The 19,115-nt window shown below is 41.0% G+C and overlaps 1 protein-coding gene across 1 annotated transcript in view; it reads left to right on the plus strand.

The window, feature by feature from the left end:
- Positions 1–254: 254 nt before the first annotated feature.
- Positions 255–19,115, plus strand: part of LOC139450050 (sodium- and chloride-dependent GABA transporter 2-like) — a 32,952-nt gene continuing 14,091 nt past the window's right edge. Inside the window, exons 1-4 of the mRNA XM_071231684.1 lie at positions 255–418; positions 11,954–12,197; positions 16,575–16,706; positions 17,407–17,725. Of these exons, the coding sequence (XP_071087785.1) occupies positions 11,954–12,197; positions 16,575–16,706; positions 17,407–17,725 (695 nt within the window). The 5' untranslated portion in view covers positions 255–418. The remainder of the gene's footprint in view (positions 419–11,953; positions 12,198–16,574; positions 16,707–17,406; positions 17,726–19,115) is intronic.

A 19,115-nucleotide genomic window follows, 5' to 3' on the forward strand; every position in this document is an offset into this window, starting at 1 on the left:
CCATATTACAAAGACTAATTATATATCTGTATACAATATGACAACAAGCCCCAACAAACACCGATCAATAGATTACTCGAGAACTGGCCTTGCAGACAAAAACACACCATGTATACAAACAATATTCTGACGTTGATAACAATACTGTGCACACCCCTGCATTTAAATCGGATGATATGACGAAACGCGGCGCTGAGCGTTCACAGAAAGCCATCTAGCGGCGACCAATGGATTGAAAACACTCCGGCAAATGAAGGAAGCTTTTGGAGTCACGTGGTCTCGAGAACCAGGCCGGTTATTTTCCATTACCAGGGCTACTTTGTTTCATTGACGGGCTGACGCTCCCTCATAATCGTGGAACTCTTGTAGCGGCAACTTCTCAATTCCACACCGTATATTGTTGGCACACAGAAACAAGGTAAGAGATGACTTTGTGAAATATATTCCGATGTACATCTTACATGCTACTTAATCACGCCTGTTTCTTTCAATCAGTTGTCTTGTAATTATTATCATGATTCCAATTCATAAATTATGTTGATTATTTCAGGATGCTTTAAGCACAAAGAGCATCTATGTCCTACTTATGAAGAACAAAACTGTTTTCGTTAAGCTTATTGATAAGTTTATTTGATTATTGTAAAACGCACACGTATCCATTGTATGCTTGAAAAAAAGCGGCAATGTATAACCGTATTATAATCAGGAATAGTTGCTGCAATGTTTTGCTTTCAAATACAGATTTATATTTACAATAAATTTAATATTATTTGATATTTGCTGAATTATAACGATAGAACATAGTAAATTGTGTACTTTTACATAGCGAGCGCGAATCTATGAAGTGATCGTTAACGCCTAACCCGCGTGTTCAGTTGCCGGTTTTCACAAGCGAGCGCCACATGTCCGTGCCGGCTGGAACGAGCTGGCTGGAAAAAGCCGGCGAAGTGTGGAGAATAGGGAAAATCCCCAGTGTATGTATTCCCGCTTGCATTCAGAGCACGGTCACACCCACAGAGCAGAAACGAAATATGCATCAAGTATATGCGTGTACCATTGCTGACTAATATACGACAAGCGATGCTGAATATGAAATTTAACCTGCTGGTCGCTTATGCCGGTAATCGATACTATCAGGTACGCGTTATGTTCTGTGACGAGCCGTACCATCCGGTGGGCACTATATCTGTCTTGTATACATCAGAGGGCACATTGTATTATTGTATTCACGTAATGCTGTTCAACCGGGGAAGGGGGCGGAGTGCAAGTGTAGCGTGTAGCTGTATCATATTGCATTTAAATGCTAGTCCATAGGTAGGTTAACAACCCTCAGGCGATACATGTGAAGGCCTAAAGAACGAGCTATTTGATTTGCAAGCAGATATCAGGATGGATGGGTTCCTATGGCAACGGAAGCCGGTAGTTGCTAGTGAAAGACGGGCACCTGGCTCAAATATAGACCGCCAGCTGCCCCAGGTACTATTCGAGAATAGCGAGGGAGGGTGATTGTGGCGGGCTTTCTTTTCGCCTTTTAACTTGCCGGGGAAACACTTCTCCATAGGGTTTCTAGTTTGATGAGCGCGGCATGGTTAGGAATGATATCATGGACGTAAAGTGTTTTACGTGTTATTTTATGACGTGTCTTTACGTGGATATATCAATAAATCACAGACCTGTGACGTGGTGTTTTCTCTGGTATAGGGCCTTTTGTCATTTATGGTAACACATTTATACGAAAAGCTCGTAACACGCCGGTCGGCCATTTTCCTGCAAGTTAATGGAATATCCCCGGGTGAGTCACTGCGAACCGGGAAATTTAACCTCAAACCTCTACCCAGATACAGGTAATTAAAGTGAAAGAGAAACGGGGCACGTTTTGTAAGTATCAGGACGTGGGAGTAAGGCTACCGTTGTCGTTATAATTGGTTAATAAATGTACACAAGATGAAATCCTTTTCACGACATTGATTATTTATTTACGTCGTAGTGCGGCTTCCTTGATAACCCTGGAAATACGATGTAATGCCGAATATTATCAGAGATGTAAAGTCAAATATTCTAACACACGTACAACTTGTAGAGAACGTGTTATTACATGCACTAGGGTCATGTATCCCTTTTTTATAAATACACACGCATGTCCGCCATGACGTCACAATAAGCCTATTATGTTCGACACATGGAGCGTATGTTGTTCGCCAGAGAGGAGTACTACCTTTATTCTCAGTGTTGGTCTTAATAGAATTATTATGGTACGTCTGTTGCAACTCTGGATAAGCATGACACGGCTTTGTGTACTGAAGATAATTCCTTGATATACAAAGCTGACGCTGTGGAATAGGATATATTCTTTAGGGCTTTTGGGGCTCTCGCAGTTATGTGACTATAGCCAAATTGATTTTGGTTGGTACATGGTTTATGAAAGATTTCAATACAAAACAGTTTAGTATGCAGATCAGTTACTTGGAGAAGGATTAAGGTAATTCTCTCAGCGTCTGTCAGACATGCGGGGAATATTAAGGTTGGCTATGCATCTTTTTTAGCTGAAACGATAAAGGTAGCGACTGAATGTATACGTGTTATTAATGTAACGACTGACGTAGTCACACAGTTTATACTCATTATTAGACGTTTGTTGATTGGTTGACGCCGCATGCAGCAATAATCCAGCTATATGACGTCGGTCTGTAAATAGTCGAGTCTGGACCAGACAAGGTAAAAACACAAGGCTGGTGCCAGAATAATAGTTTTCACTGTAGTGCCATTGTGGCTAGCGTTTCGTCTGTCATGACGTACCACGCAGTGTGCCTATGAGGGAAGTAAAACCCGGGTCGTCTGTGGAACAAGCGAACGGCTTAACCACTGTGCTATCATACCGTCCCCATATTGACTGAATAATACAGTTTCCGTCATATGTTATCTCCATGTCAACAGAACAAATATAAGTCGCCTCGGCTGCAACGGGAACGTTTCCTCTATTAAATAGCGTATCAAATCGGTAGCAAATCATACTTCCTCCATTAAACGTCAGGAATCCGCCATACAGTCTACTCGAGTATATCCTGCTTGGAATATTATTGTTATATTATCTGCAGGTTTTGTCAGCGTCATGCCTCGTTGTATTGCCGTGCGTGGATATAAACGGTGAATACACTGCTACGTGTTAATAGCTTATCAGGAGATATTTCCATATCGGATTCTACAAGTAAAATATTCATGGTACTGTTTTGTTTTAATTATTCATAAGGCACACTGACGTCATCCAGATGCTGAAATAATGGAATAATATGACTTACTAAAAATACATAATTTATAGATGTCATTATCACTATAAATATCATATAACTCGCCCACGTTATATCTTATCGCATGATTCAAGTAAAAAACCCCAAGAGAATTAGGGAATACTTAACACATTAGTGAGTGAGTATGGTTTTACGACGCTTTTAGCAATATTCCAGCAATATCACGGCGGGTCTTAACACATTAAGTGACTCTGGCTTAAACTCAATTTCAAAACTATTTTTAGCTTCAAAAGATTCTGACCTTTTGTAGTATGTTTTCTTTGGTATTATTACTGAAAATTGAGATTGCCCTTTGAAACAGTCAAGACAAAAACGAACTTGTCTGTCACTGTTTGACTTCGGGCTAGAAGTGCGGATACTCTTTAAAAGGCGCGGATGTGAGCGTTTCCTCGAAAAAGCGTTTGTCACAGTTCTGCCTGACGTTAAAAAACGAAGTAGGTCATAGGTGTCACCCCGACATTTTGACGGATTGTTTTCCCTGTCCCCGATGTCTGCAAAGCGGAAAGATTCACTACCACGTTAGTCACGTGCTCCGCACGAGTGAAAGAGGAAGACGGATTGCCACACCGGCGGTGTTACAGGAGTATGCTGCCTGTATAAAAGTGTTGGCCTCAGACAGCGGTGAAATTATGACATGACATATCGACATGGTACACACACATCTGGTATAAGTGGTAATTTATTTTCTTATATATTTTACCAGATGACAAGTGTTTTATGTCATTCACGTGGACAGTAATGTATCACCACTATTAAAACAGACATTGTCAAATAGGTCCAGCGGGTGCTATTTCTTTTGAGGAAGAAAATTAAACTTCATGTGGCGTGAAAGATATATATTTGAAATACAGACAGCAGCAGTGTGCCGGTATTGTGTGTAACGTTCCCGTGAAGTGACGGTGGAGGTTGTCTGGGTAGTTTTTGTCCTCCACGTGGCCATTGAATCAGTTGAGTCCTGCCAATGAGTATCCAACCTCATGTCGTCTTTTTGACAATGGCCCGTCTAACATGCACCAAGTGTTCAGCTTTGTAATTGTTAACCTCGGACCTTTTGTGCATCGTCTAGACATTACGACGGTAACACGCGACGTTGAAATTCAATAATATTCGAATAAATGATTTATGAAAGCTTTAAATTATTCAAACTTCATGATGTATTTTAGTGAAATTCAATTTCAGATTCGCGCTAGGCTCTTAAAACATTTCATAAACTAAAAAACGAATTTAGTGTGGTTGTTTAACGTTTTGGTAAATCAGAAAATAAACGTTGTCTGATCATTGCCGATCTTTCATTCTGATTATGTCAGCTCAAGATCCGACCAGTGCCCTTGACTGCAACATGCCCTGATTACCAATAACAGGGCAGTGCTGACACGCAGATCAATTCTCGTATTGCCATGGTTACGGTCAAATGAATAGTCTGTCTAGACGATGGCGAGCGCGTGAATCACGAAACGCACGTGCGATTCTCAGTTTAAATCTTGCAAAGAGAATGACACATTCAATGAGTTCATTTGTTCGTCTTTCGTTAGCTGCAAGTCGGTAGATGCTCAGGTCATATGTGAAGGTCAGTTTGCAAACATTTTGAATACATACTTTATTAACTAGTCAGTGAATTATCAATATTCAATTAACAACTATGAGTAGATAGTTTAACTAAACATCAGGATTTAATCCATTTTGCGTCTGCGTTTTTGCTAGGTAATATTTGCACGTATAATGCATCAATATTTCTTCACATACACAGAGCACTGGGATTATATTGGAAAAAACAACGTCATAATATGACGTTTTTGCTCTTGTTCACGCACAAATAAGCGTGAAATGTAATGGTGATTTCACTTAAGAATGCAAAACAGTCGCTCGCTGGATCTAATAATTTGCACGTGCTAAAAGCATGATCGGCGAAGGCCAAAATGAGGTGGCAGTTTGCGTATTCAGCAGAATGTTGCGCGTGCAAGGGATATGTTTACCGTGTAGGTATGACTGTTGCCACGGGTTGTCTGTCTTGGTAAACTTGTTTCGCCTCTCGGAAGGTCGCACATGTTGAAAGTAGCATTGCTAAAGGGGCATTCACACGGTACAACTAGTGGTATACAACTTGTTGTATGCAATTAGTTGCACAAACTGAAGTTGTATACAACTCGGTATTCACACGGCGGCGAGTTGCATACAACTCGGGTCTCGCGAGATCTCTGACAAACGCTTGTGATTGACTACATTATCGCTAGAATCTTGGTTGCCGAGTTAATGTTCAGACGCATTGTTTTGAAAAATCAACGCTGTGCGAGAATTGCGGTCGCGCGGTACTGGACCAACCTCTGACTTTGCAATTTAACGGACTTGTATATTATTGAATTTTTAACCCCCATCATGGAAAATTAAATGTATAACGTGACACATTCGATGCGAAAACGTACTTGTTTTGTGTCGAAAACAAATTTTCCGTTACATGACGTCAAAACACGAGGGCGATGCCCACATGTACTAAGACCAAAAAAAACCGCAATTCCTAGTCATTGCAAAACTCAGTATCCGTCATGTCCGTGGTGAGCATCTGCTTTGGCTCAGGACAATATATTCTAGTATCTTTTTGTTTATGTGTATCTACAAAGTTCCCACACAGCTATCGATTTTAATAACCACATCGGTTCCTTTTCTGGGACATTGAATGATTGTCATCCAAAATGTCCTGAAGACATATTTCAGATTTTGTTATAATAAAGAAGAATGAACTATAAAAATCCAGAAAGTGCCCTTTGGCCAGTTGAAATCAGATACTTTTAGCTTATTTCCCAATTTATAAGAAACGTTGAAATCGGTAACACTAAAAAGTAACAGTATATTACCAATTATATTCGGTTATAGTATGGAAAATTTCGATTAAAAGAACATAATGTTGGGCTTATCACTACAACAGCTACACAACCCCTCCACCCCCCAGCAACGCACACCCAAACCCCAACAGACCATGACCCACCTCCACCCATGAATCTCAAATGGTCGGCCCCTATTTTGAAACGCGCACCTGATGCAATCTTTAGCTGTCAATGTTCCGCCAATTAAACGTTAAAATCCAAATGTAAGACAAGTAGTTGTCCACACATGAGTTATACATTAATACAAATATAACGTGGCGAATTTCCTCCAGGTATACATCTACTTTAACTTAAGAAATGAAGTGCCTGTTTTATTTAACCTGTCTATATAAATTTGCCACAATGAATGTTTCACAATTCTCCAAAGGAAATATGTATATGCTGCAGTGTGTTACATTTACAAAGTATCTTATGGGAAGGATCAATAACACGATGAATGTCTATGACCAAACAAACAGCTAATTATTATGAGTTTCATAAATTCTATGGCATTTTAGATTATATTAGTAACAGTACTGCATACATGTATCCATTTTGCAGCAGTGCATTATTTTGCTGGGTGAAACGATATTGAAGAGATATTCAAATTATAATTCAAGATTGAAACAGTAAACTACTTCATGAACTGAATGCGTTGTGTACTAGTTCACCCGCACCTCAAAGAACATAACAAATATGTACAACGATGTTGATGCTGACGTATACTAATATGACATCACTACCGGTAACCTCACGTCATAACGTAGCGATTTCACTGATAGCACGCGGAATATTTGGAGTAGTTTTACCGTGATGCTGGGATCACATACATACATAAATGGGTCATGTAAGTTAAGTAATCAGAATCAATCTGAAATCAACAAGTTCTGTTTGTTTTTATGTTTCCATTCTCGCATTGATACAACGTGGAAAGGCAGACCAATACCGTCGTCAGTGTGCGTGATTTTGCGTCAATCATGGCGGCACGTTGAACGATTTCTGTTGACTTTTTCCAAATAAGTATCTGGACTCTAATTATTACTTCCTCAATTCTTGCAACGATTATCGACCCTTGCATATTCGTAATAAACTGAGCTAATGTATGCAACAAATTGACGACCGAATCTCTCGGAATAGTAAAATGTTAAGTAAAACTAGAAGTTTGCTTTGTTTACATTTTTAAATGAGAAGGCCCACTGGTAGGTTTCAGAGCACAGGGTTTGGTTTCACACTTGAATATTGCGGTTGATTTCATTTGGACCGTTTGTATTAGTGACTTAGACAAAATGTCAATTGATTCTTAATGGTATGATGAATTCAGAGATGTATGTATGGTAGCTGAGTGTGAAATACATGTGATGTGACAGGCATCTCGCCTGACGCGAAAAGAACCGTGATTTTGCAACGCTATCCAACATGGAGGTTCGGTCCAGAGTTTTTATATTTCGAAAACGAATATAGGGTTATTGGAGTCTTTTCGGAATGATGATTGGTGTTTTGACAAAGGGCAGACACCCAATGGTTTTGTAATGGAACTTCTCATGTAGCTATACGTTATTTGAATAAATAATCACATTTAGAACAGTGAATTGGTAAAATGCGAAAATGGCATTTTTTTCGTTGTACACTATTTTCAGATGTCGTTAGTGATACATATGCTTTGGCTAAAATAGTTGTTAATGGCATCATATCATAGATACTTTCCCACAAAATCTAAAACTGTGACCTGTATTTGTGTGAACAGCATGAACAGTTTAACCAGGAGAATAAGACCGATGCAAATCTCAAAATATATAATTTGGTACAGTGGTATTCTACGTACCTACTTTTCAAAGATCCTTTATTGAGTGGTGACACTTAGGATACCGAAATACAGAGGTTACCGTCGTGAATCGGAGTCGCCATTTTTGTTTACAAATTGACGTGTACATGTCACGTGATTTTCATACGCGTTTTGATTGGCTCCGTTCATACAACTTGTCGCATAGAGTATGTCCTATTTCGTACAACTCGCGTCCAACAAGTTGCATACGTCAAAAGTTGGACCGACTTGACGGTTCACACGATGCAATGTGTTGAATGCAAAAAATTGTATACAACTAGTTGTACCGTGTGAATGCCCCTTAAGCAATGCTACTTTCAACTTCTGTACGGACCATAACATCAACAAATAGGTCCAGGGGACGCGTTGATTGATCTACCATAGATGGGTGTTTGCCTGAGCCATTGGTGTTTGATCGTAACATAATGCAGCTTCACAATCACCTCCTTATTGATTTGTATACGCATGTATTGATATGTCATAACGACACAAGAACCCATTTTTTTCAAATTCTCTATTATTCGTTTATTTAACATCCTATATACAATGTTTGAATAGAACTATGACAGTTAATGTTAATATTGAATAAGAAATGTTTACAGACTGACAAAACGTTGTACATTTTGTGTGATTAGTGATTGAGTTGGGTGTTCCATGATATGAATTTTGTCTGCTTATTGCAATTACGTCATGTATGAAAATTACGCAAAGAGCTTTTGTGTTTACATCGTTAAGAAACTCGCACACCTGCCGCAAACCTGTCACATGACGCGTAATCAGACCGAGGACGCACTCAGTACGCAAGTCTATTGATCAGACATGCAAAGGAAATACACACATTGACAGACATGCGATATACGACCGGCGGAAAAACACTACCAACCCCAGGCGACATAAATAATATCCAACCCTAGTGTAGGAGGCCACTCGACGCCTTTGATTAATCTGAATAATTTATTTTGATTGAACCTTGTCGTCTAGGAGAGCTGGCAACGGAGATTATTTTAATACCCTTCTATTGTGAATGCCAAGGTCGTTGCCACCCCTTATGGCGGAATGAATGGCAGTCATGGGCCGGAGTCAGGTGCCAAAATCTACAGTGGCGCAAGCCATTGTTATTTCGCCCGAATAAGTAACCAATGGGAGAACACAGTTGTCGTATCTGCAATATGTAGTATGACGTCACAGCAGTTCCGGTTGCAGCTGGCAGATTCAAGGTGAAGCGCCAGACTTTCTTCTGCCTGGGAAACAGATCAAACGCTATCATCTTTACCACATTTGGGGCCTGCGAAAATTCTCTTACGCCTAGCAGAAGTTTCCTCCTCTTCACATTCCAAAGCGCACACATTCCTTTACCGAGATAAAAACTCACCGAAGTACCGATATAGTCAACATCGTTTCTCTTTTCGTAAAATATCAGCATAGGATTGGCTAAAATAGCAGCACATTCGTTACACAGAGATAAAGCTGGCATGCCTTGTAACATGGTCAATCCTGTCAGAGTATAAGGAGAACCTAGTGCACCTGCTTCTTCAACTCCAACACATAGTGCTGTATAAATACCATGCCCGTACATCATGTTATCAAATTGCCAAACCAGAAAATCTGATCTTGGGACGGAACTATTTACATGCGCGCTAAGGGCGCAGAATCAGTTTACTCAAAACCTATGTGTCCCTCCGCCTGCAGTTGTCTGCTGGGTATTTTCCGCGCCGCCCGTTAAAAGGATCTTCACTTGATTGTCGGCATGGTTTTCTTTTCTGGAACCCATACACATATCGCGCCGGAAAGTAATTATTTCTGAGATTTGTGTTGGCTGGAGGATTACCTTTCGCAGCTGACACTTCAGTAACAGTGTATCATAAATAACCACCACAATGTGTGTTGTTGTATCGTATTAACAAATTACTTGAGCGTAATGTCAGCACTTAATAGAAAAATCAGATCAAGTATGGCTGTAATGTTCCATTGGTTTACAATTAATTGGCAGGGAACGCGTGTCCAAGTCACGTGTGTGAATCTTTAAGAAATGAAATGGGTTCGTTTTCCTTCTCCTGCCTCACTGCCAAAACGAAAATTAAATTTAGCATAGAAGACTATATTTGTACTCCCTTTGACTAATATAGCCTGGCACTATCGGCGTAGGCCACAAAGTGTCAAAACACTATCTTCCTCCATCCCACAAACGCTGACGTGTTGATGAAGACTGCGCAGATGCTTATGTAGTCTCGACAGCGTTACGAGGTGATGTTGTTTGTATTGGACAACCGTGCTGTATCGGATGACTGCCTTGATAAAAAATAACTATCTACTCAATTCAAACATGGAGATAAAAACAATTAGCCTGTGATGCTTCATGACGCAGAGTCGGCGCTCTCTGTAACTAAGTACAATGTTATGGAGAACACTTAAGTTAAGCATTGTTGACATGTTATACATCATTGACACCATCGCTCAGTATCACTTTAGTACTCCGTTCCACAAAGCGATCTTTGCGCTATGGTTATCGTAATACAAATCGTTTCGTGGAAGCGTCGAACTGAATGCTCCAGGTTGACCGAGGTCAGTTAAGGTCAGTACACAAAAGGGTTTGCGTTTCAGCATTATCCGGATATGTAGTAGTTATCGTAAACAGGATAAAAGTAACCCGCGATTTAATGCTGGCAATCGTGAAATAGGTGTCACTGCAGTAATAAATCAGTGAATAAAACGTGAACGCCAAATAATCAGTCTCGATTATCCGCTCAAACAGATTCCATCGGGCGTAAAAGGCAAAAGAGTGGTGACAAATATAGAATGGATCACTGAAATCAGTGATGACGCCATGTTCGCATTCCTTAAACGTGCTAAACATCGTTTTTGTTTTTTAGAATTATGGCATCAGTTACATGCTGGTATTTAATTCGAGTGGGGCATTATATGAATTATCTTTATCGCATATGTAACCTCCGTGACAATAATGCAGTTCATTCGAGAACCACACCGCCGCTAGTCCTTAATTTCTGAACACAACCCCCAAAATGTAGCAGTAAATATATTTTCTATCTTGCCAATGTGAATATCGAATTTTGGATAAAACGAACTGGTTGACAGTGTCCGGCGTTGGCTGTTTGTCAAACAAAGCTCAAGCAGTGACTGTAAGAAATGTGACATGTGACATTTCATGGTTCAAAATGTGACCAACAGTGACGACCAAATCGTTGTCCTCGCCCACTACAGTTAAAGTACACAGCTGCCCGTAGGCCGATGTCAACTCAACACAACGAAAAAAACATCACTGCGCTTATTTAAACAGGCTCGTAAACACATTTGTGTTATGGAAGAGGCATGTTCATACTAATACAACAATAATCCTTAAACAAGGAACAAATATTTGTTTGGTTGTCGACCTGAAAATGTCACGCGCGATGTTTGCGTTGCTGCAGTCGTCAAGTGTCGCCTCTTTAGTGATCATTGCCATGTTTTTGCACACGGTGGCATGTTTGGTAAATAAAGGGAAACGTGTCTGTTCCTTTTGTGGTATAATTACACTCATAAACAATTGCCAACGTCTTAAACGTAAGGGAACATCCTCCGAATGCATGGATTTGCGTTGTGTCAAATGTGCTCCTAGCGCTAAGTAAGTCATAAGCCATCATATAGCGAGTTACGGTGATCGTAGCGCTGACATTTGTCTGTCTGTGTGTCATCATACCCCGATGTGTCCTTGCCCTTGCTCTTTCTGTCAACCACGGGTCTGCCTCACCAAGATGTCAGGTCGCTCTATGGCCGAAATAATGCGACGTTAATTCTACTCACTCACTCACTAGTTGTCTGAGACACCACAATTCATATAATTGCAGATTTGCGCCATTTAGACGTATTCACAACCGCGCGTTCCACACCCGTGAACCTAAGCACCGTTTTTTCAATTTAAAAACACAACTATGTACATCGACATTTATTAATAACGAATTCGTTTTTTGCAGATGAGTACGGAAAAAGTTGATGCCTCTCACGTTCTGATGAACGGCGAATGCCCCGGATGGAATGTTAACCTAGACCCAGCGTCATCGGACGGGTCATCGTCGACGGCGGACGCGGGTGATGAGAAAATGATGAAGAGGGAGACATGGACCAATAAATTCGACTTCCTGTTAGCCTGTATAGGTTTCTCAGTCGGCCTAGGAAACGTTTGGAGATTCCCTTTTCTGTGTTACCGAAATGGGGGAGGTAAGCATCATATCTTATTCTAAATTACCATTTCGCAATTTGTTGGCAACAATTTCTTCAGTTTGGGGTTTCATTACCAAATCCCATACCCGAGAGCGTTACGAGGCAGAATTGGTTGCAATCCTAAACCACAACACGCACCCCCATCCACCACCCCTACCCACACCATAGCCTGTATACCAGAGAAGATTCGGGGTAGAACAGGTCTTCAGTAACCCATGCTTGTTGTAAGATGCGACTAAGAGGGACGGGTGGTCAGGGTCGCTGACTTGGTTGATGCATGTCATCCTATCCCAATTGCGTGGATCGATGGACATGATGTCATTCACTGGATTGTCTGGTCCAGATTCGATTATTTACAGACCGCCGCCATATGCCCGAATATTGCTAATTGTGGCGTTAAACAACAAACAAACAAACAAACACACAAACCACAGCCTGTAAGGTAAACCTGGCGTTGCAGTCCCTATAATGGATTGTATGGAATATAGCGGCATTAAACAACACCTTCCCATTTCTTATTTAGGGTGAAGGGCACGGTTGGCCCATTCTTCTAAGGCGCCGCGATTCCCTGTTCAGAGTTGCGTCCCTTGGGCACCCCAGAAACCTGTGATCGTGGGTTCGAATCCCGGTTCGCCCCGATTATGTTTTTAGGTTTGTCAGCACCTTACCCGTGTTCGAGGGTTTCACCGAAGTGGTAAACGTCTGAGACCTGCATCACTTCGGGCCTTCCTCCCACATTAAGCTGACACGCCGTGATATAACTGGAATACTGTTAAAAGCGGCGTTAAACCCAACCCACTCACTCACACTCACTCACTCAATTATGTAGGGTGATATGTTTAACCACTTAGGAGTTTGCCTAGAAGCAGTATTGAGCTGTGATTGGTTGTGTTTAATATCAGTACTGCGGCTTTAGGCAACACTCGTCCATTCACATCATAAGGGTATATTTATCTATTGATGTATGCTGTGGGAAGAGGAAGCAGAGTTTGCCTGGAAGCAATACGTTTCCGGACCTTTTGTGAAAACAGCTTTTCTTCCAATGTCCTCTGAAGCATTGGTGACGTCATCCGGTGACCACTCGTCCTGTCGAACTCTTCCTTTGCCTTTAGCTTTGGCTTAGATAGTACCGATCAATATACACACCGCGCTAAAAGAGTAACCAATACCACCGTAAACTGGCAGAAACCGGTACTTTCCTGTGTATAGAATTATCATGCCTCGGCAAAATCAGTTCTGAAAGACGGTTCTTGGAAATTGAAATGTCTTGGCTCAGCTCACTTCTCCAAATATCGAAATGGTTTCATCAAATGATACAGGACACAAATAGTGTTCAAGAAGCCCTTGATTTCCGTATTGTTACAGGTATAAATTCAATTATTTCGTAGTATTAAAAGGTAACGCTGGTATTCTGTGTATGTCTTCTCATACGTCAATGTACTCGGCGTTGCAGTTAACAGACTATTGGCGGCATTCGGATTGGAATTCGTCCAAAAAAAACCCAGTCTAAGAAAAGCTAGTAATTTGATTAAATGTAGATATTGCCGAGGAGTGATTATTTGTCAGAATATCATGATCTGAACACGATACAATCCGCGTGACCCCCCTTTGGGAATTCGAGTTAGAATTGGTCCCCTGTTACCTGTGCTGATCGTGTGAGGCAGATTGGGTGGACAGGGTCGATCGATTTCGTGACACTATACCCTGACGGCGTGGATCATTGAACACAATATTGATCACAATATCGATCACTGGATTGTCCGACCCTGTTATATTGTCCGACCCTGTAACAACAAACAACAAATAAACAGACTTGCGATGACACCAGACCCGACACTCTCGGTGTCATCGACGTTAGCATGCACTAGACCAGACACTTGCTATGAAAGCGACTGCAGCATGTACTAGACCAGACACTTGCTATGAAACCGGCTACAGCATGCACTAGACCAGACACTTGCTATGAAACCGGCTGCAGCATGCACGAGACCAGACACTTGCTATGAAACCGGCTGTAGCATGCACTAGACCAGACACTTGCTATGAAACCGGCTACAGCATGCACTAGACCAGACACTTGCTATGAAACCGGCTGCAGCATGCACTAGACCAGACACTTGCTATGATACCGGCTGCAGCATGCACTAGACCAGACACTTGCTATGAAAGCGACTGCAGCATGCACTAGACCAGACACTTGCTATGAAACCGGCTGCAGCATGCACTAGACCAGACACTTGCTATGAAACCGGCTGCAGCATGCACTAGACCAGACACTTGCTATGAAACCGGCTGCAGCATGCACTAGACCAGACACTTGCTATGTAACCGGCTGCAGCATGCACTAGACCAGACACTTGCGATGACATGAACGACCCATGCGACTCGGCAATAGCTCCGCGTAATCGATTCTTGCATTTGCCGATGGTTCGGCGTTTTTGCAGTCGTGTGAATTTCGAGTGGTTCTAAGTTACTGTTGCCTGAATCGATCGGTTTTGTAACTACCGGTGACTATTGTTACTAGGCGACTTAGACGAGAGTTTAATGTATGTTCTGGTAAATCGGTGACTTCCGAGAAACGTTTTGGCTTCATTCCAAATGTTAAACCAGATCTGGACAAATAGAATGATATTTGTTGACACACATTCCTATTGTCTATACATATCGGCGGATATGTGACACATATCCCAGGCTGTTTGTTTGTAAATACACGCACACTTTGTTTACAAACACACGCACATCTCACCTAATTTTCAGCCAATCATTGTTCAGTTAATATTAGTCAATCATTGCACAACATAACAGCAGTACGGAATCTGTTGTATTCTAAACACAACCTCGTTGCAAACACGCTTCGGAACTCGTTCATGTATTTGTTTTTCGCAGTAATAGGTAGAAACGCTTTCCATCATTAGACTATAACGCAGAATGGGCAGGGAAGTGTCCCTTGCTGGATTGTCAGTATCTAGGTGCTAAACAATGTCCCAACCAGCCTTTGTTGTTTAACGACGCACTCCGTAATATTCCATCTATATGACGGCGGGTTGTGAATAATAGAGTCTGGACCAAACAATCCAGTGATTGACATCATGATCATCGATCCACGCAATTGGGGTACGATGACATGCATCAACCAAGTCAGCGAGCCTGACCACCCGATCCCGTTAGTCGCCTTTCACGACAAGCGTGGGTTGCTATTCTACCCCGGATTTTTACCGGTCTTAGAAAGTCGGAGGCATGTTTAAACTAGTTCAGCGGAATAATTGAAACCACAAAGTTTGTAGCTAGTAATACGTGAAGAAGACAAAAATGCATTTTTTTATGTTTACATTTTCGGTCAGATTCATTCAGTTCTGGTTTGTCGCAAAGTTGAGTCAGTGAAAGCTAGTTCAGAAATATACCCCCACCCAAATGTTACGAATCAATGAGGGCAACCATCAATGTTTTTTTTGTTTGTCCACAGCACAATTTGGTAGTCTCGGGATAGTGCACTTTTCTGCTAATGGCTTTCAACGTATTGTCAAGGGGTAAACGCTTGAGCTCAAACAAACCTCATTCTGTTCCCCGATATCTATTTCATGATAATTCTATCCGCTAATGATAATATAATAATGTCAATATTGCCTTCACGTTCATCAATTGAATTCGTGCAAGCCATATTAATGTGCGTGTTATCACACATAAAGGGCGTGCCTACATATTGCAGAATGCTGCGTCAGCAATCTTGTATTGGTTTGTTTAACGCCGCACTCACATCAATATTGCAGCTATGAGGCGGCTGCCTGTAAATAATCGAGTCTGGCTCAGAGCATCCAGTGATTGATATTGAGAACAAACGATCCACACCACCTCAGTACGATAACACCCAATCATCAAGAGAGCGTGCCTGATCACCCGATCCATTTTTTCGCCTCGTATGTGAAACAGGTTCCTTGGCACGTTCTCAGCCGATACACCCACGTGGTCTTTATTTAAATTTATGAGAAATTCGTTTATTAACAAAGGTGTTCTGATTTTGATATTGCCACTTGCAGTTCACATAGAAACACCAGCGATGATGTTGATATTAAAATATATATTGATGGAAAACAAATTTACATCGGGATAAGTTACTACCGTATCTTATTTTATCTAATGACTATCATTTAAACTTATAACCCTTGGGCTCGGTAGAAACCTATGATTGTGGGGTCGAATTCCGGTTCACCCCGATTATGTTTCAAGGTTTCTCAGCATCATAGCCTGATACCTGCATCAATTCGAGCTTTCACCCTTTGACAAGATGACACGCCTTGATATAATTGGAATATTAAAAGCGGCGTTAAACCCAACTCACTCTTAACATTTGTTCATTTATTTGTTGATTTCTTCCAGGTGCCTTTCTCATCCCCTACTTCATTGCTGTTGTTCTTGGTGGTATTCCGGTGTTTTTCCTTGAGGTCACTCTTGGTCAGTTCATGTCCGAAGGGGGCATCGGCCCATGGAAGATCTGCCCTCTCTTCCAAGGTAATACCTGTTTTCATACGCCTGTAATGTACGATCATATTTTAATCTGAATCTTGTATGCTCAAGGAAATGGAGGCTGATGATCTAGACTTTAGCATTACACATAACAGATTCCTATTGTTGCAACAAAAACATTGCACATGGTGCAACAATATTGCTCTGAGTGCAATATTGCTGCACGGGTCTGGGATTTCCATTCCCGTGGAACCCAACGTGACGGACCTAGGTCTGGTTTAATTGTGTTGTCAATAAGTCTCATCGATCCATCCTCGTGAATTCTGTGAACTAATTGTGACGTCACAGACTTGTCTGTGTCATCCTCATGAAAACCGGGCACAGTGATTCTGATGGCTTGCTCTCCATCCTCTTAGAGCCCGGATGACAGACTACATCCCCATGCCTGTAAAGCTGGACATCGGCATTGCTCCAGTCCAGATCCAAATGGTCTGACAAAAAAATGCCAATCTCATGTTCATATTGTTTAACGAGGCACCAGTGGAATACATGGACTGGCTCGTCATGGTGTCATCGCGCCGTGTTGTCCACGTGGACCACTATGAACCATAACATAGCTGAAATATTGCTTCCTTAAGACCTCCCTCCCACCCGGTACCACTGAGCCAACGATGTTGTGGTATAATGAGTACGGTGGTGCTCAGATGTAGACCATGTTGACGTCGACAACGTCTCCTCCCCGCAGGTATCGGCTACGCCAGCACTGTTATCGTGTTCTTGTTGAACTGCGACTACAACATCATCCTTACCTGGGCGTTCTATTACCTCTTCTCCTCCTTCACGGCCCGACTGCCATGGTCACATTGTGACAACGAATGGAACTCGCCTAACTGTTCCACTTTCCGAAGACATCCGAATGCATCGGATTCCGAGAACTCCACAGAAACCATGTTTAATACAACGGTTGCTAACGCCAGCTACAGCATCTATAGCAACTTGACTGGGGCCGCCGAAGTGTCCGGGAAGCTGGCGCCACTGATGGATCCAGTAACAGAGTTCTGGGAGTAAGTAATAAATTTCTATTTTTCTTGATAAATTCATGTATACCAAAAACTATGAATACATCCTCTATAACGCCGTCTCACTTTTAGGGGATAGTTAACTTTCCTTTGGCATATTTATCATATATTTTGACTTTCTTGCACCACAATTCTCAGCTTTCAGGGTTTTAACGAGGTAAGGAGTCTTTAGAAAAACAACGTTTTATTTTAGTCGCTTATGTTTTTTGTTTTTGTTTATGTTCATGAATGTTAAATATATGATACCATATTGGCATATGTCAACAACTTCCCCCAAAAGATACAATGCATGACTTTCACGGGTAATTAATTATCCGGTAAAAGTACACATGAAATGTCCTTACTGTAAATTTAACAGATCAAATATACAAATGAAAATTAATTGTCTTCTATTTATTTTTTTTAAAGAACGCTATGTTTATCATCTTATCCGAAATTATAGTCGAAGCATTGTATCGTTATCATTTCGGTATTCCTCGGTAGTTGTCGACAAACTCCGCAATAGCCGTTCTTTGATCTGGTGAAGCATTAACTTGAAACATATTTCCATGTTAAACTTACAAAACCAGCTAAATCTTTACAGTTTCTTATTAAGGTAATCTTTTCACAAGTTCAATGAGATTTCTTTAACAAGTTTCAAGTTGATGTTTCGCCACGGGTCAGTTTGTTAGGCGAAAACTACCGAGTTTTACCGAACGACTGAGTGTACCTGTGATATGTTTCCATAGTGATCTGCTTAAGTTCTTTATTGTTTTCTTGATGTACTGTTGATACTGTTGGATTTTCTTTTCCTGATATACACAGAACAAACAACAGATATGTCTGTTGGGATTTTGCGGGAAGTTATTGTCATACTGGCCACAGACTATGTTTTATTGATTTCTTGTCGCCACAATAATGGATAATATTACCACTGTACGTTTTACCTTGTTTCATAGCCACGTGATATTTTTACTGTGATGTTTTTATTCTTACTTCTTTGATCAAACAACAGGAATCGTTGTTATTGATTGAATACTATGACATCATTGTTATGAAGTTTGTACACAAAGATCGTAATACATTTCACCATATATATAAACAACTATGCTCAAAGCACATTTGCTGAAATTGCGTTTGGCCTATTGTAAATTATATAGTTATATTATGGTTAGAAACATTTGCTTTTCGTTTTATCTATCGTAAGATATACTGACATGTGCTTTGACCATAGTGTATGAAATATATCACTATCATTTTGTATGACAGAACTGTTTGATTGTAAAGAGGGCTTGTGTTACACTTATGTTTTCACTGGTAATTTAGGTTTGTTTGGTTATCTAGAAATAATTAAGATAAACGTCAGGCATATACCACACGAATTGTTTCTAAATGT

This window comes from Haliotis cracherodii, unplaced genomic scaffold (assembly GCF_022045235.1).
Source record: "Haliotis cracherodii isolate W230 unplaced genomic scaffold, xgHalCrac1.p SCAF_8, whole genome shotgun sequence".
Lineage (NCBI taxonomy): Eukaryota > Metazoa > Mollusca > Gastropoda > Lepetellida > Haliotidae > Haliotis > Haliotis cracherodii.